The 23,628-nt window shown below is 40.1% G+C and overlaps 2 protein-coding genes across 2 annotated transcripts in view; both read right to left on the reverse strand.

Moving 5' to 3' along the window:
• Positions 1 to 23,211, reverse strand: part of LOC136249249 (uncharacterized) — a 28,530-nt gene extending 5,319 nt beyond the window's left edge. The window contains exon 1 of the mRNA XM_066041214.1: positions 23,108 to 23,211. Within this exon, the coding sequence (XP_065897286.1) occupies positions 23,108 to 23,127 (20 nt within the window). The 5' untranslated portion in view covers positions 23,128 to 23,211. The remainder of the gene's footprint in view (positions 1 to 23,107) is intronic.
• On the reverse strand, positions 13,509 to 19,583 carry LOC136249248 (uncharacterized). Its single transcript, XM_066041213.1, has 2 exons — positions 18,639 to 19,583; positions 13,509 to 14,512 (listed from the first exon to the last, which is right to left on the reverse strand). Exons 1-2 carry the CDS (start codon positions 19,116 to 19,118, stop codon positions 13,601 to 13,603), a joined length of 1,392 nt encoding a protein of 463 aa, XP_065897285.1. The 5' UTR covers positions 19,119 to 19,583; the 3' UTR covers positions 13,509 to 13,600.
• Positions 23,212 to 23,628: the final 417 nt, after the last annotated feature.

The following is a 23,628-nucleotide window of genomic DNA, read 5'->3' on the forward strand; positions in this document are numbered from 1 at the left end:
ATCACATACCATAATAGATTTTGTTGCAAAATAGAATACAAACCAAAACTTGGAAAGCACCCTTCAACTTAAACAATGTTCTTTGAAAGGAGTATAGGTCGATTATTGAATATATATATATATATATCAAGTAAAGAAAACTGAAATTTGTAGTTTTGTCTGTATTAACATGAACCGTGGTACGTGTAGTTGTTCATATTAGTGGACATTCTCCATATAATTTTTTTCAAAATGACAAAATCCTACTGGAGTGCTCTCCAAATAATCACCATAGAAATATCAAAGGAAGGTTTAGAAGAGTTTTTGCAAGAAGTATTAGTCCACTAGTGCGCCAGCATAAAGTCTACTGTTTAAAAATCTAAAAATTGCTACAAGACCATAAAATATCTAAAGTTTCTCTTTTAATTTGAGAGTAATGCTGCTCAGTTTCCATCATAGCTCTGGGTGCATAAGCCACTGTTGGGAATGTTGCTGCAGGAGCACTGACCCAATGCATAGGAGAACACATCAGTGCAGATCTCAGTCTTAGCTGTAGTGCCAATTACAACGCAGTAGGTTTAGTCACTCACTCTTTACTTTGGCAAAGGCTTGGTGTTGGGAATTACCCCAGCCCAGGACTTTTTGGTAGCCAAGGGGGGAAAGCAAAGGCATTTGCCCCCCATCAGTATTTTTTCATCATCAATTCAACCATTGTTTGCCTTCTATCACAAACTCACCGTGTTGACCTATCTAGCGCATAAGTTTAATTAGTAATATTTACCTAACTGGCTTTTGAACTTCATGTTCCCAGGCCAGTTGTATCAAAGGTACATAGCTACAACATTGACTCGCTCATGATTCTGAGCTTCTGAAAATGGCACGTAACAAAAGTATTAGTATATAATATATATATACCACGCTGACACCTCAGATCAAAGGAAGCACAAATAGGAACCCACCTATTATGCTTTGCTGCACTGCTCAAAAATTATATCTACGTATTATGCTCAAGCTTTATGCCTGATTTCCCATGTTTTGCTAATAAATTTGCAGTTATGGGCACATAATAAGTGGCCGAAGCACATCTTAGCTCTTTAAAATGCATGTGACAGAAAAGATTGATACATACATTCTAATAGAACAGTCAGCTGCCTAATTGTTCTATTAGAGTTATTGACTGCTCTATTAGAGTATATCAATCTTTTTCTGTGATATGTATTTTGACTATCAAGGATTTGTAGTATGGCTCAAATATTCTTCCTATTATACATTATGCACAATGCTTTGAGGCATTATGCTCATTATTATGCCAGCATAATCGGCGGGTCCCTAAGCACAAGGCTATATTTCATGTATTTCCCGGACCACAACTACCTTTGATGCTGAGGCAGTTACAAAGCATCATTTCCCTTTGATCAGTGTTGCCATGCTGTGAATAAAGTTCATAGATTTATGAACTTTTTGTCTTGTTTGTGAACCTGAAATAATCTATGAACTTTTTATGAACTTTTGGCTGGTTTGTGAACCTGAAATAATCTATGAACTTTTTTATGAACCTGGAGTAATCTGTGAACTTTTGCAATTTTAGGTGGTAGCCTTTTTTTTTTTTTTTTGCTCTTCAGTGCCCTACTAACCCAGAGATCCACCTATTTATAATGTGTAGGCTAGTTTTCGGAAAGTGACTATGGATTTATGAACTTTTTATGAACAAATTTATTTTTTCACACGAACATTTGGAGCAAATCATCTGGCAACACTGCCTTTGATACTCTACTTAAAGTTTTGCATTGTGGGTTTGAGTTAACATGTTGGTTTAGTTAGGCTAAGCATTCTCTTGAAGGAAAAATAATTGAGTGAGTCAACATTGCATAGTTCAGTTTCTAGGCACCATTAAATGATCGTTTTGCATGGGGATCGTTTTTCTATACAGCACATTTCAACATGACAAGATGGTTCAGACATTTTTGACCTATACTCTTAAGTACTTATTTTAGCACCTTAGCTTACCTTAGGCATCTACAAAGTGGTTATTTGGTTAGAAATGGTATCACTACAACCAGTGAAACCCACAATCATTTCTTTTTTTGTGTCCACAATTTAAACCCACAATTGATGTTTACAAACCTCTGTATAAAAAAGTAATGTGGTGAATGCAGGTTTGTTTATTAGGTGAGCAGGCTTGAGTGGTATGTAATAGTTATATATGTACTACAGCTGCAGGGCACACTCACCTGAAAGAACTACAGAGCACTCACTCACTCATCCATTTTTTTTATACACTAGCATCTGATGATCGATTGTGATTCAATAACATGGGCGAATAGCTCTCAGAACGGCATTCCTACGTCGTTATGTTTCAGGAACTTTCGATAGTGGGATTGGTTTTTAGGGTGTAAAGGATTTATGGTGTTTTAATACTACATTAAACCGTCGCCATTGTGTCAGTAAGCAAGTTAATACATACTTAGGACTATAAGCTACTCACCTAGTTGTCATATTCGTCTTGTTTCGTGGTCTGCTCAATAGCTGACATGCCCTCCGTGCAGTGGGTAGAAATTAGTCTGGCGCCGCCCGCCCCTTCGCAAAAAGCAAGGGTCTGGTGAAATACAAATACCTAATCATTTCAAAAGGAATTCAATTAGACAGCGCACGTAATGCTTGTTACGTAAGATGATTGCACTTCAATTCAAACAAAAGTATTGTGTTGCCAAGGCGATTTCTGTGTGAACGTCATTGGCATCATAGATACAGTATACCAAAAGGGATTGGAAACGGAAGTAACTCACGTGATATCTCTGTACAAATTCCCAATATGACGCAACAGACGTGAAATACCATCCGTGTCTCGAGCGCGAGTGACCGTAACCATAGATACCAGTGCAGCGCGAATTCGTTAGAAGCCACTTTTGTGCATGTTGTAGAAGAATTACAGCCTAAGCGTTGCGACAATTGGGCTAATTACTGTTCTACTCGAGGGCGAAATTGCCTGTGTGTGTTCTAGTACACGAGTGATTTGAAATGACCATTGACGCTAACTTCTGTGGTAAGCTTATTGTAACCCAGCAACGCTTCTAGCAGTTGTGTTATTTTGTAAGCCTGCCAGTAAGAGCAGTTAGAAAAGTATTATGTTTTCTGGTGTTTACATCGTCAGTGCCGTGTAAATTGCTTATTGAAATTACTATTCGTGTTACCATACTGGACATTTTAATAATTTTACAGTTTACACTTGTGTTATTTTGGAGGACACATCAGTAACTTTGTGTACCAATATACCATGTCATTAGTTACTAGTACATTAGTAGAGTGTAACGTAAATATTAGATTGTTCTGAAATCAATCCTACAGGAAATGGGAGGTGCAATGATGGAATCCATACCTACACACAATATTGCTGAATAACCACTGTTAACACTGAAGAATCTGAGAGTTGTTTACCATAAGGATGAAGAACACACATTCAGCAACAAAATATATTCCAGTATATGTATGTGCAGAACAATCAAGTGGTCAGATAGTGAACTTGAAGCCATGTTGTCAATACATTAACACGGAAGTATCATTTACCAGAAGATATTGATAGTGAATCTTGAGCTATGCTTCTCATATCAGTGCACTTGGTGGTAACTGGTTATATTTGTTTTTGTTTTTTTACCTTCCTTTACGTTTTGCTTGTGTAGTGTTGCAAAATTAATGTTAGCTATTGTGTTGTACTATTATAGCAATGAGCATGCACGTTATCAGTTGGTCACTAATATACTGAGCTTTAAATTGTGTTGTATATAGAAGGTACTAGCTCTGTTGAATGTGTAGTGTAGACAAGTTGGCATGAAGGGTGCATGTGGGTTGTATGAAACCGGAGTTGTGCTTGCTAGTCACATGACATCATGGTCTTGCGTCTATCAGTTACACTGCCAGGCATTAACTAGCTCATACCAGTCCCACCACCACATGGTCTGACAGAGTAAACATGTATACACATTAATGACTGCCACCCAATGGCTGGAAAGGAAGAACAATAGTTTCCGATTGCCAGAGGGTAAGTGACTAACTCATAAATCAACCTATAATCCAACTGATGGCAAGGCTAGGCCACTGACGCGAGAGTGCCCATATCCAGATTGCTTCCAGTACTCATCTAAATCGCTGCTTGAATGTTTCTGACAACGGTGGGTGCAGGCGGTTGGCTTCCATCTCGGCTTCCATCGGACCCCCCGCCAGTCTGGTCAGTCTTGAAAGTCGGCAGTGCGCGAGCGACCGTCACTATAGGAACTTTCACACAGAGATACTTCTCGTGCTGTACGTTGACAATGACTAGCTACTTATCTAATTAGTGTTCTATTGAAGAGGGGACTTTTTTTGTAGTTGTGAGTGCCGGATATGAGACACGCTCTTTACGTCATGCGAGACACGGATATGTTTGTGCGCGAGTCTCCGTTTCCAATCCCTTTTGGTATACTGTATCTATGTTGGCATGCACTAATTGGCTAGCGCCGAATCTGGGCGCTAGAAATGATTTAGTATCTGTATTTCACCAGACCCTTACTTTATGCGAAGGGGCGGGCGGCGCCAGACTAGGTAGAAATATGCATCCACGCATTGCCCAAGCAATCGTTTTATAGACCATTCGTCTTAGAATATGGTTTAGTTACTGTTAAATAATCTAAACTTAGCAACTACACTGAGCCTTGTCTAATGTGTAAACTAAAACCCGCAATAAAATGCTCTGTGTCGCTTATATATTACTTATACCATGGCAATTCGGGATTTGCCTGATATGTACACCCACATCCTCAGGCCTGCAGCCCTTGGGCTTGGGCATATATATCAGACAAATCCCTTGTGGCCATGGTATAACTATTAAAAATAGCTTACTCACATGATAGCTCATTCTCAATAAGACCAATGACCTTCTGAAACTGTCATTCAGTGATGCCAAAGACTGCACTGCAAGACAATAAAGTGTCAATGTTAAGAGTTTAATGTGCTTAGTTTTGTCGTTCTTAGTGGAAGTGTGCTGAGGTGTGCTTGTTGTGGCACCAAAGGAGTCAGATGTTTACAGGGGCAGATCTAGGATTTGACAAGGGGGTGCAACTTGACCAGGGTAGTAGGTAGTGATATAAAGGTGGGGTACAGCCCCCCCTCCCCCACCAGAGATAGCTATAGGTATTTTACATGTTTCAAGACTGAATTTTTTGATGCAGAATAGTTTTATACACAAATATCTAAATGATACATACTTTCTAAGTGGTCTACATTGGTAAAGAGCTGCATGTAGGTATCAGTGACAGTCATGAGTTCAGCTATGAGTCTAAAGTAAAGTATCATAACAGGGGTGGATCTAGGATTTTTGAAAGGGGGGCTAAGCTGGACAGGGACATATAGGTAACTAGCCAGACATTAGAAGATACCAAACCTTCTCACAAGACCCTAGTGGTAAGATTCATGGAGTATATCAAATTAGCTATTTGGAATAACGACTACATTTATGTGCTTCGCACACTAACATGTGAAGCATGCCAACCCCCCCTCAGGAAACTTTTGAAAGTTAGGCCCTCTAAAGGTGAATCTGAGTGTTTTTACCAGTTTTCAGTGGAATTTCAGTTCATCAAAACACATTTACGTTTCCATTAAATCAAGACTGATTGCAATATATGCTATCATGTATGCATGATAATCTTTTCATTTGTAGCTACCAAGTATTTAAATATAGCTAGCTATATACCATAATGCATCAGCTCCTCTTCAACAGCCTCAACTGTCTATCTTACTGATAAAAATAATCTTGTTGGATCCCACTGGAAGGAGTAGATTATTTCACACATCATGAAGTTGGAAGAATTATGGAAAATGCTTATCCCAGCCTCAACATCAACAGATTCAAGGCAGACTCTCTTTATGGAACACTAGACTATCATCTTCTAAAGACCATCTGGGATTCATCAATATTGAGTGACTATGATTACAAACTACACAAGTTTGACTGTGATGATTTTGCAGTCTGCATGAAGGATGCTGTTTCTAAATACTCCCATGATCAAACAAGCCAAACAATAGGGGAAGCTTTTGTGGGAAATTGTATGGAAGAAACATGTATAGCTAAGTAGTAGTGGTGTTGAACGTCACAATTATTAGTATGCATGCTCCTTAGCCTAGTGACACTTTGCTAACCTTAACACCAATAAAATGTACTGAAAAGCAGAATGCAGTGAAGGGTACTAGTAGCTATTAGCTAGTCCACTGGAACTCCTTAGCAAAGTGCAACTATATTGGGTTTCTGAATTTGCTGTTGTGATAGTCAACTTATTTCTAGATCTGCCGGGTTATGAAGACTGATCTATAGCTAGCTACAAATACCAGCACCATAACCCACAGCATGGGGTCATATCAGAAGGCAACTAATACAGATTTTACATTCATAGACAAAAGTGCTATAGCTGCCTTATAAACTTATAGAATACCAAAGACTACAGTTTGCTAAATGGCTGAGTTGGTAACTACATATTATACTGAAGCTGATAACTTTAACCAATTAAACCAACTAACCGCACTTTTTGAATCATATAATCAATATATAAAAACCACACTAATCACCTCTTATAGCCATAGTAGAAAATACTGCTAATTATCTGAACAAAACAAAACCCACAATTAAACTTTTGTAACTAAAGATGCAACCCACAATCGAAACCTTTTCTTGAAGAACTGTTGAGGAAAAGGAAGCTATACACTCCTGGAACAGAGTTGAACAATAGGTATAGTTACATAGACATTATATGTGTTGGTAGTGATGCATAGTTCCTGAAATAAGTCTGCTTTTGATACACGTAGAAGAGTTAGGGTTTTATTGGCCAAGTACTAACTTAGAAAAGAAAGGGGGGCTACAGCCCCCATAGTCTCCCCCCCCTCTAAATCCGCCCCTGCATAATATGATAAGAATGACATAGCTACAAAGGACCAATTGCGAAAAAATCCTAGCAAGCTACATAGCTAAGTGTGCCCATGCATGGGTTGGTGCTGCAGTTTTCATACTCAGTGGAAGATTCTTAATGGTGTTACATGTGACTGGATTTGGTCTTCCACACACATCCAATTCTGTAAACTTGGAAGACCGTAACTTAGTGTTGAAGTGACATATGAACCTAAAATTTTTCTCCATCCATTAAACTGTGTAAGTGCTCACTACTGACCAAATTTTAAGTCAATTACTTTGGTTTATGAGTTGTCAAATGGTTGTGTGTGGAAGACTCCTTTTCACAAATTCGGTCACATATGGTGACTGCTCTGTTAGAGTATTTTTGACTGACTGCTCTATTAGAGTATTTTTGACTGACTGCTCTATTAGAGTATCTCAATCATTGTATAAAAAAATTAGGGGGGCACATTCCCTCCCCTTCCCTCTGGATCAGCCACTGATTTTTATCTATGCCTACCTATTGTACTTAAACAGTTTGAGCAGTGTTGTAAAACTGAAGGAAGCAAATTCTGGCTTACTAGAGAGGGATAGGGTTTAAAGCTAAGGAGTGTGGAGTGATCAGACAAAATCATTGTAGCCAGGAATGCAGCAGAGATTAACGTAAGTAGCTATCACACATCATAATAAGTAATTCTACTACAAATGTTTAAACTTTATACAGTTCTACTTGATTGTGGATGAATGTACATGTGTTGGAGTACAGTTGAGGCATGTGAGATGGAATGGCTTGATGACTGCTTGCAGTGATGACATACTGTAGATAGTAATTCATAATACGGTAGCTACATAGTTATGGTTCATTAATAGCTGCAATAATTCAACACCGTATGTTGGTTAGCCCGTGTTTGGGTCATTAGACTTTGTTCAATCATTATAACAATGTTGAGCATTTTAGTGTGTCTTCCTCCTTTACCTTCCAGCTGGCTATGCCACTATTTGGTACTGAGAAGTTCCCAAAGAGGTTTCATCACTATGGCAATGTATGGTAAAAATTATTTACTAAGCTCACCAAAAATCAACACATCATCCATGTGGCATAGTACTTCTGGCAGGCCAGATAAAATATTGTTCATTTGCTGGGGGGAGCACTGCAAATACCAAGGGCAGCAGTACCTGCCAAATGGGGTGATAAATTTTGTACATGGCAAGAACACTGTCAAAAGAATCTGCCAAAAACCACTATTAGCATGCGGCACCACTAAGCTAAGCCAAGGTTTTTTCAACCTTAGGCTGGGAGTGGATAAACTTCCCCCAAAATGCAATTTATTGGTCGGAAATTGGCATAAATACGTGCTGACTTCTTTGAAACAACAACCATCCTGGCACACCAAGGAGCTGTGATGGTTTCTATTCTACAAGAGCTTGGGGATGCTACAATGTATTCTCTAGAAGTGAAACACCTCAGCAAGGATTATCACCACCATCGTGACTTTGCTAGTAACAAGACACACCTGCATTACTAATCTAACCATGCATATCTGTGGGTTATCATGTCATTACACAATGGTGCTTCATAGGTTATAAGGTTTCTAATAGCCAGAGTGCCTGCCACCTTAATAACCAGTAAGCCAATGCTTGAGGTATCTGACCACATAGACTTGCTGGCCACAAGAGTTGTTATTGTAAGAAAATGTAACTAGCTATCAACTCCCTCAGTGCTTGCAAAGGTTTCTGGTCTGGCCCACACAATCTTTTGATTATCTGTTGCAAATTCACACCATTTAAAAATGTTTTCACTAATGACTAGTTAATTGTTTGCCAGAAATGTGACTCCAGGAACTGGTGTCAAAATACTCCTGTCTCAAGAATTTTCTGAATATGTCTCTGCCAGCTTGATTTCAGTAGTGATAAGCTGCTGCTCTACTGATTCCCCATTCTAGTTGACTATGTTGGTTAAAAGTTAAAACATGCATGCTTATATAATATTATGATGTTCTTCCTGACTTATAAAAAAGCTATAAAGCTTGGCAATACTAAACTCTATCATACTTAATCCTGCCACCTGAGTTGGAGATGTTCGTAGAGTTTAGTAAGCTATGTCTTTGCCTCTTCCCCCATACAATAAAATAGTGCGTTAAGATTGTCTTCTGATAGCTCAGACACCCTGTTCAAAATGGCATTTCCCACAGCTTGGCCATACATTGGGACATGAAAACAGAAAAGATGAAGGAGATCTGAGTTAAAGTGGAGACAGGCCATCCTGGATCTGTCACCATGTACTATAATTTAAGCAGTAGCTATAACATTATTATGATTTTTTATTCCTGGGGTAACAAGCACTCCTTGCCACCATCCCCAGCACTTGATGGTAAAGTGCTGGACAAAAGATTGACTAATGTGAAGGAAGCAAAGCTTAAAGCTTGAACTTCAGATGTTGTGAGGTCAAGCGTCTCAGTCACCACTAGGCTGCCCAGCACGGTCCACATGGTGAGTAACTAACAATCACTCATCAAAATAAACTAGCTATAACTTTTTAATTAAAGCATTATATGTGACTGGATCTACGAAAACCGTTCTTATCGCCCAAGACAGGAAGTTTGATTTTTTCACACAAACACAAAGCTTAATGAATGCACTATCAAGTTTCACTGCCACAGTCGACCAGAGTAAAGTGGTCTGCTTTTGCTGGCTGCTTTTCTAGAGCACAGTGGCGAGCCGTACGAGTGGTCTGGGGTCTTTATGGAGCCCTGGCCAACCAGGAGATGGCTGTGTGTGGCTGTACAGCTCTGTGGTGTTGGACAATGACCTGTGCTGTAAATCTCCTTTCATTTTAGCCAGTTCTGAGCCCTGAATGGCCTATAACTTGGTCTAATTCATCCCAGCACGTCTCTTTTCAATTTTTGAACACCATCTTGCCCACCTTCCAGGGCCCCCCGCCTCCCACCCTTCTGGAGCTCGCCTCCCACCCTTCTGGAGCTCGCCTGATACAGACAACCTCGGTTTAAAAACTATCTAAAATGGCGGGAAACTTAGCTGTTGGCTACTTCTTCAGTGGATGATCAGGAAGGTAAGAAATTGTTGTGAAACGTGTGAAAATTTGGCATGCGTAGCTACTACCATTGGCCAGCTACAACACACAGAATATTTAAAACCGACGTTTCTCGATACTTTCAAATGGGCGATAAGACCGGTTTTCCCAGAGACAGTCACATATTAAGCATTCCAGTATCCAAGATTTTTTTATTTAAAAATTTCTTCCAATAGAATCAGGCACAAGGTAACAATGCTTATTTAAGTTGGGATTGCAATGGGGATGGAAATTGCTATGAGGTTTATCCACACATTGATCATCATGGAAATCTTAGTTTTATCGTGTACATTACATTTGTAATCAGTCTTTTAAAGCCTTGTAGTACATACAGAGTACTGTGAAACTTAAAAAAAAAAACTGTCAGATGGAAGGTGTTCACTGGTGCTTACTTTAAAGTGCATGGTTACTTTGCTTGGGTTAGCAATTACTGCAATTTTCAACTATACAACAATTTTCTGATGGCTGTACCGCACACTCTATAAACCACTTCAAAGTCAGTTTATAATGTCATAAAACCACAACTTCACTTTAGCCATTGTTGCATCATTGTGACACCTCCACTTTACAGGGACGGATCTAGGATTTCAGAAGGGGGGGAGCTAACATGAATGGTTGGTTGGCTAAGAAAAGTGACAACTGGTTAATAATATATAGCTATAGTGTGCAAAGCACACTCAGCATGCTCTATCTAGGGCGATCTGGGGGCATGCCCCCACACAAAATTTTGCAAATTTAGCCTATTCAATACTAAATTTGGTAATATTTTTGACCCACTTTGTTTAAGTGATTCACAGTGCTTGTAAAGCATTGTGAGTCACCTAAGACAGTATAATAATGATGAAATGATACCATTATTCCAGAACAGTTGTTTTACTATACAGCTGTCATATAAGGGCACAGCCAGTAACTAAACATCTATTCTTTACATGAGGAACAGGAAGGGGAAGGATATGAATATCAGCTATACATGATCCATTAATATAATTTTGTGTTTGAAATACCTTAATTTAGCGGCACATTAAATTTAGTAATTTAAGCGTTTTGGTTTTTTGCTAATTGATTACATCAATTCACAAATTAATAGAATTCATATGGTAAATTCATCAATATACAAGATCGCTAATTTTAGTGTATTGCTTGGCTTAAGGTATAGCTAGTGTGCTTTACAGTCTCATGGTTCAAACTATAACGTCCAAACAGTAACAATGAAGAGAGGGCTTGGGAAGGCAAGTACACACTCACCATGCAGTATGTAGAGTACTCATCTGTAGAATTTTCCAGCTAGGGGGATCTGGGGTGATGCTTCCTCTGGAAATTTTTGGAACATAGCTATCACAAGATTGAATCTGGAAGCTATTTTTAACCAAATACTCTATTGTACTGAAAGATTGTGGGGGTACAAGATGGATGAGTGCAGTTGTAAGCAATTTTAGAAAAACAGAACAAGCTAGCTACACTTTTAAATGCTATTGGATATATATAATAGTGGATGGTCAAAGACAGTACACAGGTCAATTGGATCTTAAGGTCATTGTAGAGATTTAAAATGCACACAAAAATAACTTCAACTTTGTAGTATAGCCACAGACTGTTCTGTTGTTATTTCAATTTGACTTTTTACATATGGCCCCGGCCATAATAATTTTTACAACATGAGTCCAAAGTCACTTACATATACAACTAGTTTTTGGCCACAACTAACCCCTTATAACGTGACAGCATAAATGCTGCAGTATCATTTGAGCTTATAAAGTTGAGCTTCAAGGAGTTTGGGAGTCTTCCTAGCTTGCATATGGTAAAAGTTTGGAGGGGGATGCTTCAGCACCCCAAGCACCCCCCTAAATCCGCCCTTGGTTAATGCACTGTATACTAGACCCATCAGTGCTCGAAAACAATAGTTAATGGTATGTAAGGAGTTGCTGCAGACAAAACGGACTATGCCTGGATCAAACAGCAGTAGCACAATGTTCACAGCAACTGTTTCCATCATTTAAGTGGCTGTGGAGATCTTGTAAATGCGTTGGCTTCCCAAAAACCAAAGAATACTGAGCGGTGTCCGGAAATAGTAGTCAACGAAACACGCCGACTTCAACGAGCCGTATCTTCCAAACCAAACATAGCTGAGACTCCAAATTTTTATCAACACACGACCATAGACTGATGGTACATGCCCCAGAGTTTGGAGGAAATCGGAGCTGTAGTTACTGAGTTCAGGGCCACTGTCCGGATTATTGATCGCTTTGTCCGGTTATTGATTGATTTTCCGGACAGATATATTGGCTTCGTATTCCTAACTGCTTCAACTGTTCGGGCTGAAATTTTATATTCAAAGTACTTTAGCCTAGACCTTTATGCGCTCCAAATTTTAGACTGATCGGTTTATCCGTTTGGCAACTACAGGTGTCCGGGAAAAGGATCGTCCGGTTCCCAGTATTGATGACTTATACCCTACTTGTTAGGCAGGTTATATAGAGCCGGTACCGGTTACACTGTTTTGCCGGCTATTTTGCCGGCAGTGGAGGGTATAATACTTAGAATGTTACGTGTATTAAAAAAAAAACTTGTACAAAAAACCTAAGAAAGCGAAAAAAATAAAGTTGTCTAAGGGTCATTCCATACGAAATCAACAAAAAAAAATCCGGACCCCTTTTGATTTTCGTGAAATTTGCCACAAACATGGACCTTTTCAAGAAACTTTCTCACACCAAAATTTGGCTCATTTCATAGGTCTCCCTTTAAGTTATGACCACTTAAAGCTTCTGCTGAAAATTTTATATTACTTACATGTCTTCAATAAAATGGCCATAACCTTGCTTGTGATTGACGTAGAAACATCTGGTTTAGATTTTTGAAATGCTTATTAAATTCTCTTTCAGGTGATATATAATGTTTTATAATTGCTCAAAGGAAAAGGTCAAACCACAAAAATGTAGCTTTTCCTTTGATCTTAATTTTCTAAAATATATATTCTTTAATTAAATTTATTTTTGGTTTACATGTTGCTCTAATACCTACCATTCATTACTGTGAGTTTAAAGTTGGGACCAATAGTAGATCATGAGTTATAAGTGTTAATGTGTAGCCTTGTAATCACTGCTGTTTGTATGGTTCAAATACGCTAAGATACAATACCAATTGCAAGTAACTTTATATAATAGTATGTCACAATTATTTTACACATTGTTGGTTTGTAAGTAAAGTTAATTTGTTTATGTTTTGTAAGAAAATCCAGTGAACGCTTGAAATTAAATACATATACTCAAGTAATGTACCCCTTATCAAGCTTGTATATTGTTTCTGATTATGACACCAAGTCTATTGTATAGTAGTGAAATATTAAACTTGATGACATTTTTACTAGCTACAGTAACTGCTACTGCTACTGTTAGCATTTAATGCTGATTGTTGATACACAAGTACGTATTTTGATACACAAATGTAGTGTGATGTATAGTGGTTTGATAGGGTAGAACGACCGATTCTGGCCCCAGATAGAGGAGACGAAACTACAAGCTACAACACGTGTTCGCGCCTAATACCAACCTAATATATTAGAGTCACACATGTGCAGTAATTACAATAGCTAATAATAGTAACAGTATTAAGTGTCAGTCAATCTAAGACATCCTCCGGGGGGCACAAAGAGCACCAGTCCATTGCTGTACCCTCTGGCGTCCCTTCACTGCTGCTCGACGAACTGGTCTTGACATCTCTTCCACAGTGGGCTGTTTGTTTTGAACATTATCCTGACGTGTTGATCGTGGCAACTCTGCTGCTGTGACCTCAAGAGGATAGAGCTTAGTTATTGGTCGATTTGTTTGACCAGTGGATGTCCTGACATTTGCAGAACGAGCAAATCCATCGTTGCCCTTGTTAAGATATTCAACAACACCTAGTCTCCACTGAATCCAGGGAGCATCATCGTGGATGAGGACAACATCACCAACTCCTATCATCTGTGTGTTATTGCCTGTTGAGCGATGGAATTCTCGAAGCGAGGTCAGATACTCCTTCTGCCATCTGGTCAAAAAATGCTTGAAGAGCAGTGCTTGAGCCTTAGTCCTCTTCCTAATGTCTGCATCATCACCGTATGTTGGGTCATCTATCTCATCATCTTCTACTCTCTGATAAGGCAAGGAGATAATGGGTCGGCCATATAGGAGGTGGGATGGTGTTATGGGGTCTAAGTCATTGACATCAACAGAAACATGGGTTAGCGGACGGTTGTTCAGCACAGCTTCTACCTCCACCACTATGGTCTGGAGACTGTCCAATGTGACATGACTGCGGCCCAATATCTTCTTCAGAACTGACTTCGTGAGCCCAACGAGTCTTTCCCAAAATCCCCCAAACCAGGGGGCACGTTTGGGGATAAAACGCCAATCAACACCTCTCCTTGAAAGACTCTCAGCCAGTTCCTCAGATGATAATAGGCTCTTGAGCTCCTCGGCCACAGCCAAGTATGTGGAGGCATTGTCAGAGAGCATTAATCTTGGCAGGGATCTTCTGCTGGCGAAGCGACGGAATGCCTGTAAGAAACACGCAACAGTTAGATCAACAACTATTTCCAGATGGATTGCTCTGGAAACAGCACAGGTGAAGAGGCAAATGTAGGCCTTGCATTCACCTTCACTGCTCCGGACGTACAGTGCACCAGTGAAATCCACTCCAGTGACTTCGAACGGATTAGCCATATTGACTCGGCATTTCACAAGTGGTGGAGGGTCTGGCGCTGAATATGGTCTGCATGAAACCTTTCTGCAGATTACACACTTCCGGAGCAGTGAGTGGATGCGCTGTCTTCCTGATGGTATCCAGTACTGCTGCCGGATAACCGTCAGGGTGGAGTTCACGCCACCGTGATGTTGTGTTATGTGTGCTTGTATGATCACAAGGTTTGTGTAATGGTGTTTAGATGGCAGCAAGTAGGGAAACCTTGTAAGCTCTGAAAGTGGGGCATTGTGGATGCGCCCACCACATCTAATCAGCTGGTTCTGATCCAAGAATAGCCTGAGCTGTCTTACCAGTGGGAGCCGTCGAGATTTTGAAGTCAAGTTAGAGATCTCTCTGGGAAATTCTGCATGTTGAACAGCTTCAAGGACCTTCAGGTTTGCTGTAGACATCTCTGCTGGGGTTAGATACCTTGTGCTGACAGTTAGGAGATGTCTTGTATTGTTGACAAAGCGCAACACATAGGCAGTTACTGCAAGCAATCTCTTTAAGCTACTGTACCTCTTGATATCTATGATGTTCAGGAGGGTAACTGATGGGTCGCTTTCATCTTGTTCGGTGTGCGAGCTTTGATCAGCTTCTTCTAAGTCAATTTCTGATTGTGATAGGAGCACTCCTGTAGGGTCCCAGACTGGCCAACGTTGTTGAGATGACAACCATGGTGGTCCCTGTAGCCACATGGTAGATGAGCTGAGCTGTTGAAAGGTTATCCCTCTTGTCAGGAGATCTGCTGGATTTTCTGCAGACGGACAGTACTTCCACCTATTGGAAACAGAGTGAATCTCAGCAACCCTATGACTTACATATGGCTTCAATGTTTTCTGGCTATTAATCCAATGCAGAACTATCTGACTATCTGACCACAAATGAACAGTCACATTGATTGTCAGGGATTTCATAATAAAGTGAGCTAGCCTGGCCGCAAGTACAGCTGCATTTAATTCCAATTTGGGCAGGGTTAGCTGCTTCAATGGTGCAGCTCTAGTCTTGGACATCAGTATTGAGGCTGGTCCTTGCCCTTGTTGGATAAAGGCAACTGCGCCGTAGGCCTTTAAGCTTGCGTCAGCAAACACATGCAGACTAGTGGAAACACCCTGAGGTACTGGAAAAACAATATTGTACTTGCGGGAGAAGGACAGAGTTGTGGCTTGTGCAATGTTCGCAGCAATGGTGATCCATTGAGTGCACAGACTGGGGTCAAGTGTAGCGTCCCACTCTAAATGCTCTTGCCATAGCTGTTGTAGGAAGAGCTTTGCGGAGATCGTGACAGGTGATAGTAGTCCCAATGGATCAAAAATGCTTGATGACCACTTGAGAACCTCTCGCTTAGTCATTGTAGTTGGAAATTTTGTGTCTAGGTTGGGGGAGACATAGAGCATATCACTCTCAGTGTTCCAGTACATTCCTAGTACTTTGACTGGGTTGCTTGGTTCAGCAACCTTGTGCTGTGATGCTACCTGCTGAAGGCAATCACAGTTCGAGGACCAGGAGCGTAGGTTGAAACCTGCACTACCAAGTACTGAACGAGACTCAATGAAATATTTGTGTGCAGCTTCCTCACTATGGCAACCAGACACAACATTGTCTACGTAAAGATTGTGAAGTAGATCTTGTGATATTGCTGAGGAATTCCGAATTAGGTGGAAGCTAAGTGCTGCATACAGCATGAAAGGAGAGCTAGTAGCTCCAAATAGCACAACTCGGAATCTATAGATCACAAAGGGGCTGTTCTCATCAGTGGGATCTGACAGCCATAAAAAAACGTGTACTGTCCCTGTCTGATTCGTCTAAATACACATGGAGAAAGGCTTTCTCGATGTCAGCTGAAAGCGCAATTGTATGTAGCCGGAAACGGAGAAGAATGGTGCAAAGATCTGTGAGGAACGGGGGGGGCCTGCTGAAAGGCAGTCATTAAGGCTAGGATTGTTGCGAGACTGTTTGCAACTGCAGTCGTACACTATTCGGATAGGTGTGGTGGCCGAGTCTTTTCTGACTGGGTGATGGGGAATGTAGTGTACATTATGTGTGTGACTGCCACTCTCTACTCTTTCTATGAAGCCTTTTTGTTCTTGATCTTTAATGATGGTTCCATATGTTTTCAGTAGCTCTGGAGTTTTGGACAATCGATGTGCTAGGGACCTAGTTCGTTTCGAGCAGATAAAATAATTAGATGGGAGAGGAGGGTGATCCTCTCTCCAGGGAAAGCGCAAGCTATAGGCACCATCTGATTGTATAGTGATATGGCTTTTCATGTATTGCTGGAGGAACACATTGTTATCTGGAGTGTCTGCAGTGGGTGACAAGCTTGCAGACTCTGAATTCCAGAATTGGAATAGGTCACTGGTTTCTGTGGTACACGATAGTATAGCTATGTGTAAGTTAGTTGAATTAATGGGTTGAGGTAAGGGAAGTGGGCCAGACAATAGGTAGCCTAGTCGTGATTAAACTGCTGTGGGACCATCACCCCGAATTACCTCATCTTGTACGAAACGCCAGTAGTGGTCAGCCCCAATGAGAATTGAGATTTGGAAGTTCTCATCCCCGGTTACTGGATGAGCCAATGTGAGGCCCTTCAGATATGGAACTTCACTCAGGTGGGTACGCACTGAGTTTCGGATGGGGGCTGCCAACTGCTGAACAATGAGGACCGAAATTGGGATACGAGCAAAGTTCAGGGTGTGTACAAAGAGTGTTGCTACCTCAAGGCTTCTGGACGAGGACACCTGCCCTCCAAAGGATGATACTGAGATAGTCTCATGGTGGGTTGGATGAAGACACAGTTCATCAGCCAGTGCTTGTGTGATGAAAGAGCGCTGCGCTCCCTCATCAAACAGAATGTTGCCTTCTGTAGTGGTGGTTGCTGATGACACTTCAGCAATGGCTGTCTTCAATAAGCATACACTGGTATATAATGCTGAGAGAGGAGCAGGTGTCATTGTGGTAAATGCAGCATTGTCAGTTGCAGGTGCTTGTGCATTGGGTAATGCTGAGGTCTGTTGGTCAGGTTGTGATTGTGTGGTTTCTGTAAGGAAGGCGTGGCAAAGACTGGTGTGGTGTCGCTTCTTGCACTCTCTACATGTGAACTTAGAGGTGCATTGTGTCACCTTTATGCCTGGCAAGACAGTTGAAGCACAAATTGTCTCGCTTCACAATTGATAACCTCTCCTTAGGGTCTGTTACACTGTTACATACACCAGCCTTGTGGCCTCCCTTACAGAAGACACATACAGGTTCCTTCCTCTGTTGACCATCACGATGGTGGTGGCCCTTGTGTGTAGCTGTGTGGAAGGAACTGGTGGATGGTGGGAAGCTGTCGTAATTGCCGGGTTTACCGCCATGTTGATAACTCATTTCAAAAATTTGGACTTCCTTGCGAATGGCAGCCATCACATCCTTAATGGACCATTCTGTCTCATAGTGCTCACGTGCCATATGCCGTTTGGTTTCAACAGGTAGTTTACTAAGTATGGATGAGGTCAATAGCATACCATAAGATTCAGGAGACTTGCCAAGTGCTGATAGTGACCTCATGTGCCTTTCTATGGTATCATGAAAGCCCTGTAAACTAGCCAAGTTGTTAGATGGCTTTGTGAGGTTGAGTAATGCCTCCATGTGGGCATTGATAATCTTATATGGCTGCCCAAATCTATCCTTCAACAACTCAAGTGATTGTGTGTAATTCCTTTCAGTGAGGGTAAACCCAGCAATAACACGAGCAGCATCCCCATGTAGTTGTGCTCGCAAGTAATTAAATTTTTGCACATCATTAAGACCAACATTCGAGTGTACAGCAGCGTCTAACGAATCCCAAAACGTCTGCCATTGAATTGGATCCCCACTAAAGGTAGGCAGGATCAGTTTTGGGAGTCGGCTGACATTATTGTGTGTGTCTGCAACTATTAATGGCTTATGTGATTTACTCACGGTATCCTCTGTCGGCTTCACAACTGGCGATGAGGTTAGTGAGTCAGTTGTCACTGGGAGCTGAGTATCAGAATGCACAGCTGAGGAGTCTGTGGGCGGCGGTGAGGTTGGTAGTATGGTATGAGCATCAGTAGGCTTAGCAGGTGGCGCTTGGCTAGCTTTCCGTAGAAACTCGGTGAGAAAGGCTATACGCTCGTCTAAATCAAATTGGTAAGCATCAGCTTTCGAAATGTCCTCTTCCAACTCTGTCTCGTCATCAATCTTTTCGGCGATTGCATTGTTCAGCTCGACCAGCAGGCCTTGCTTAGCCTTGAGTTGGCAAAGTGTAGTATCGGCCATCAGCTTCGCTGCTTCCTTGACCGATTGTGAGTTGACGCCTTCAAGATCGACGGAAAGGATGCCATCAACTTTCCCTAGAAGTTTAGTCACACTGGATTTGGTAGCGCGTCGTCTGGTCCGGAGACGTTGGATGTTTTCCATCTCGATGTTTCGTCACAGCACCAATGTGATGTATAGTGGTTTGATAGGGTAGAACGACCGATTCTGGCCCCAGATAGAGGAGACGAAACTACAAGCTACAACACGTGTTCGCGCCTAATACCAACCTAATATATTAGAGTCACACATGTGCAGTAATTACAATAGCTAATAATAGTAACAGTATTAAGTGTCAGTCAATCTAAGACATGTAGCTATAGTGGAAGCTGTCTAAGCCAGTAAGGCCAATTTTTTTTGGCCTTAATAATGTAGGTGGCTATTTATATAGTTTGATGTGTACAAATCTCTTACTTGAACAATTTAAAGTTGGCCCTTAATAGAAAGGTGGCCTTTTATTACAGGTGGCTGCTAAGACAAGTTCCACTGTAATTTGAAACACTTACAAATAAAACAATGTTATGTAGCTGCATTCACACAGGCATGAATGTTTCAATATTGTAATCTACTAGAGCTTTTCTAACAAGTAGTAATGAATGACTGATGTAGTATTAACAGTCTTATACCTTCAAAAATTCAACTGTGTACTGATATCAATGTATCAAGTTTCCATGTGAATGATTGTAGAGACTGTCATGCAATATGCACCAGTTTCAGTCTCAACTTTTACTATAACACTTTGATTTAACTTTGAAGTTAGTTACCTTGACCCTTTCTTTAATCGATTGTTGATGTATTTCACTTAAAGCTATAGATATGCATCAGTGTGCAATTGCTGTAGTGAACCTTTGTACAATGTAATTTCTATGGAACATTTCTATGATTCTCAATTGTAGAATCAAATTATGAGCTACATTGCTATTTTTATCATGATACAGTTGATGTATGGAGTTTAAGCCAGTTACCTTAAGGCCAAAATTTATGGGCCTTAAAGTGCAGGTAGCTGCTTAATACATTTGCATAAGTGTACAGTAACAATTTAAAATTGGCCTTATTGGAGTGGTGGCCTTTCTATACAGGTGGCCACTTTCAACTCTATTCCATCAAATTTTTAATTTGACGAGTAAGACAATGCATAGTGGTTTTAGAAGTGTACATTTTTCCAGCAAAGGCATTATTTATAGGTTCAAACATATAAAGGTGGCCTTTAAGTGGCCATGCAGTAGTAGGCATTCACTTTCAGAGTATGATTCAGAGTGATATACAGTGTAACATATCTTTGCAGCTACCTTAAAGGCCACCATTTTATAAAGGCCAACTTAAAATAGAATATTTCTACTCTAATGCAACTATACGAAGCAGCTATCTAGGTATTAAGACCAAGAAGCTTTGGATATCACTAAGACATGACATTTCGATTCCACTTTACATGTACATATGTATGAATAACTGTGTCGTTTGCATCCATTATACACGCGAATAAGATTGGAAACTATCATCATAATCTGTGGCCGAATATTATTGTACAGTAAGTAAAATTGAAAGAATACATTGGAATATCGTTAGTTATACAGTAAATCCCTTATAAATATAGCTACCTCTATAATAAGACCACCTCTATTTTATAGTACACTGAACTTACAGCAAAAACATAATCAGCGATTCTTTTATTAGGCAGCCTTATTATTGCTCCAACTTTCTTAGCTTTAAAAGTGGCTCTGTTAGTATGGTTTCAGTGTAGTGAGCCCTTGTCAATACAAACCCTAACTATTTTAATGCATAAAATGATTTTTGACATACTAATATAAGGTAACTTGCAATTGGTATTGGAAATTACACTGAAAAATACCATACAAACAGCAGTGATTACAGGGCTACACATTAACACTTATAACTCATGATCTACTACTGGTCCCAACTTTAAACTCACAGTGGTGAATGATAGGTATTAGAGCAACATGTAAACCAAAAATAAATTTAATCAAAGAATATATATTTTTGAAAATTTAGATCAAAGGAAAAAGCTACATTTTTGTGGTTTGACCTTTTCCTTTGAGCAATTATAAAACTTTATATATCATCTGAAAGGGGATTTAATAAGCATTTCAAAAATCTAAACCAGATGTTTCTACATCAATCACAAGCAAAGTTATGGCCATTTTATTGAAGGCATGTAAGCAAAATAAAATTTTCAGCAGAAACTTTGAGTGGTCATAACTTAAAGGGAGACCTATGAAATGAGCCAGATTTTGGTGTGAGAAAGTTTCTTGAAAGGGGCCACGTTTGTGCCAAATTTTATGAAAATTGAAAGGGGTCCGGTTTTTTTTTTGTTGATTTGGTATGGAATGACCCCTAAGCGAGGGTTCGAACCCGGGCATCCGTACTCATAAGCAATGTTTGTAACGATTATACCACCGGTGCTGCAGCTAGTCATATTATTTAGTTTCTACTTTATAAACATCCGACTGAAGTGAACAAGAGTGAAGAAGAAACCAAAGCTGAACCCTAGCTTACCCCTAACGCTAAGGAACTACTTTTCGCATCCCCTAAAGTTGAATGCTCGGGGCAACCTACTAGACGCGTGCCCTAAAGTTGAATGCTCGGGGCAACCTACTAGTGCCGGCACAATAGCCGTTAGTGTTTGCAAGCCGGTACCAGCTAAATATACACTTCGTAGTTGTTATTATTTTTTTATTATTATTATCAAGTCTACCAGTTGGGCACTGGAGGGTTTACACAGAAGGCAGAGCCTGTACGAGGTGCTTCACCACTAGCCCAAGGCGGAACCTAAGCGAAAATCTGCTATAACCAACCTGATGCATTAATTCCTCCATGATTCGTCTCATGATCTTTCCGGGCCAACTTCTTTTCTATGTCCTGTTAAGTTCATGCGGATAAAAACACCAGAAGTTGACCATCAGTATGTGAATCTACCCACTTTTGTCCCGCGGAAATTGCGGTTACGCGTTTAACATACTTTTGTGACGTAAATTTTTTATTTATTTTTAAAAAATTTATATTAGCTACCGTATAGCGGGTTATTTTCGAAACAGAAATTTTCGTACAAGAAGCAAAATCTGAATTTCGAAAGATTTTAATTTCGAAGAGTGCATATTTCGAAGTCCGGATGGATTTCAAATAAACGGATATTCGTGTCAAAAATTTATGAAGATGCGTGAATGTTTGCCGAAAACTGACTTACTGATGGAATAATCCCCATTCTTCCTGCATGTGCACTGGAGAGAAGACTGAGGGAGTCTCGGGTGAAGTGAACTCACTGGCACTATCACGCTCGATCATAGCTAGCTCATAGTATCCTAATCACCATAGATTCTAGAGCAGACGGCATCAATTCCCATTCTGGATCACCTGTTTTCTGGTTATTGGTACAGTAATGATACAGTTTACCCATTATCATCAGCAATACTGAGCTAAAACTCGAGGAATACACGAACGAATCGCCAAAAGTTGGACGGTTGCTTTCACTTGTGGGAATTTATTTTCGAAAAACAACCGGACGTGGGAATTTATTTTCGAAGAGAAGGGCCTCTTCGAAATATCCGAAAATAAAAACCTTTCGAAAATTACCAGCTACACGGTATAGCGTAAAATTATATATATATATATATATATAACTTTACGATATAATTTATATTATATATATAATTTTATATATATTATATAAATATATATTATATAATTTATATCGTAAAATTTATATTATAGCGTAAAATTTATATCGCTCTATTTAATATTTTTTTAGATGGGGTCAAATCCAGCCATACATGATGCATGCAGATTCCTTGCCTCACGCCAAGGCGTTATTTGTGTCGCACATGATATAGCTAGCTAGGGACTTATATAATGCACATGCGTGAGCGGGTTTAGCTAGCTATAGCGCCGGCTTCGACGACAAGGCTTATAGAAACGCCGGTTTTTAATATCTAAATCGCTATGCACGGAGCTGATAATATACACATAGGCCTATAAACTATATTACAGTACTTAGTAACTATAAAATTAAGTATATAGTATTTATACAGCAATAAGGGTCTATATAACTTGCGAGATAGCTTGCAAGTTTGCGTACGTACTTTCTTAGTATCCACTTCATTGAACTTGATTAATGCCGGACAAACAGCTAGTTTCTGGCACTTGTCAGTACGCTACATGTACTACGTTAGATATCAAAACTAAAAAAGGAAAATCTTTATTTTATGGCCATGCATGCAGAATGCATGCATCTGCATGTGTGCATGCAGACAATTTTGGAGGAGCTATGCGTTGGTGCGGCCACCCCTTCGATTAAAATTTCTGATCGAAGGGGCGGCCGCGCCAGACTATTCATGTGCTGTAATTAATTTTTATTGCTGTGCAGGCCTCCCGGGGAGGCATGTATGCACAAAGTAATTGCATTACAAAAATTAAGAATTAGACAACAGTTCTGTTATTCCTTGTTTGCGAAACGATTGAGGTCTGAATAATTACATCATCTGCATGGTAAAGAGTTCCACATGCAGCTTAATACTGCTTGGAAGAAAAGAGTTTGAGTAGGCATTAGTTCTTGCTGGCAACTGTAAGAATCTCTGAGTGTCTACGTGTAGAGTGGGTACAA

Source organism: Dysidea avara, chromosome 3, assembly GCF_963678975.1.
Source record: "Dysidea avara chromosome 3, odDysAvar1.4, whole genome shotgun sequence".
In the NCBI taxonomy this organism is placed as follows: Eukaryota; Metazoa; Porifera; class Demospongiae; order Dictyoceratida; family Dysideidae; genus Dysidea; species Dysidea avara.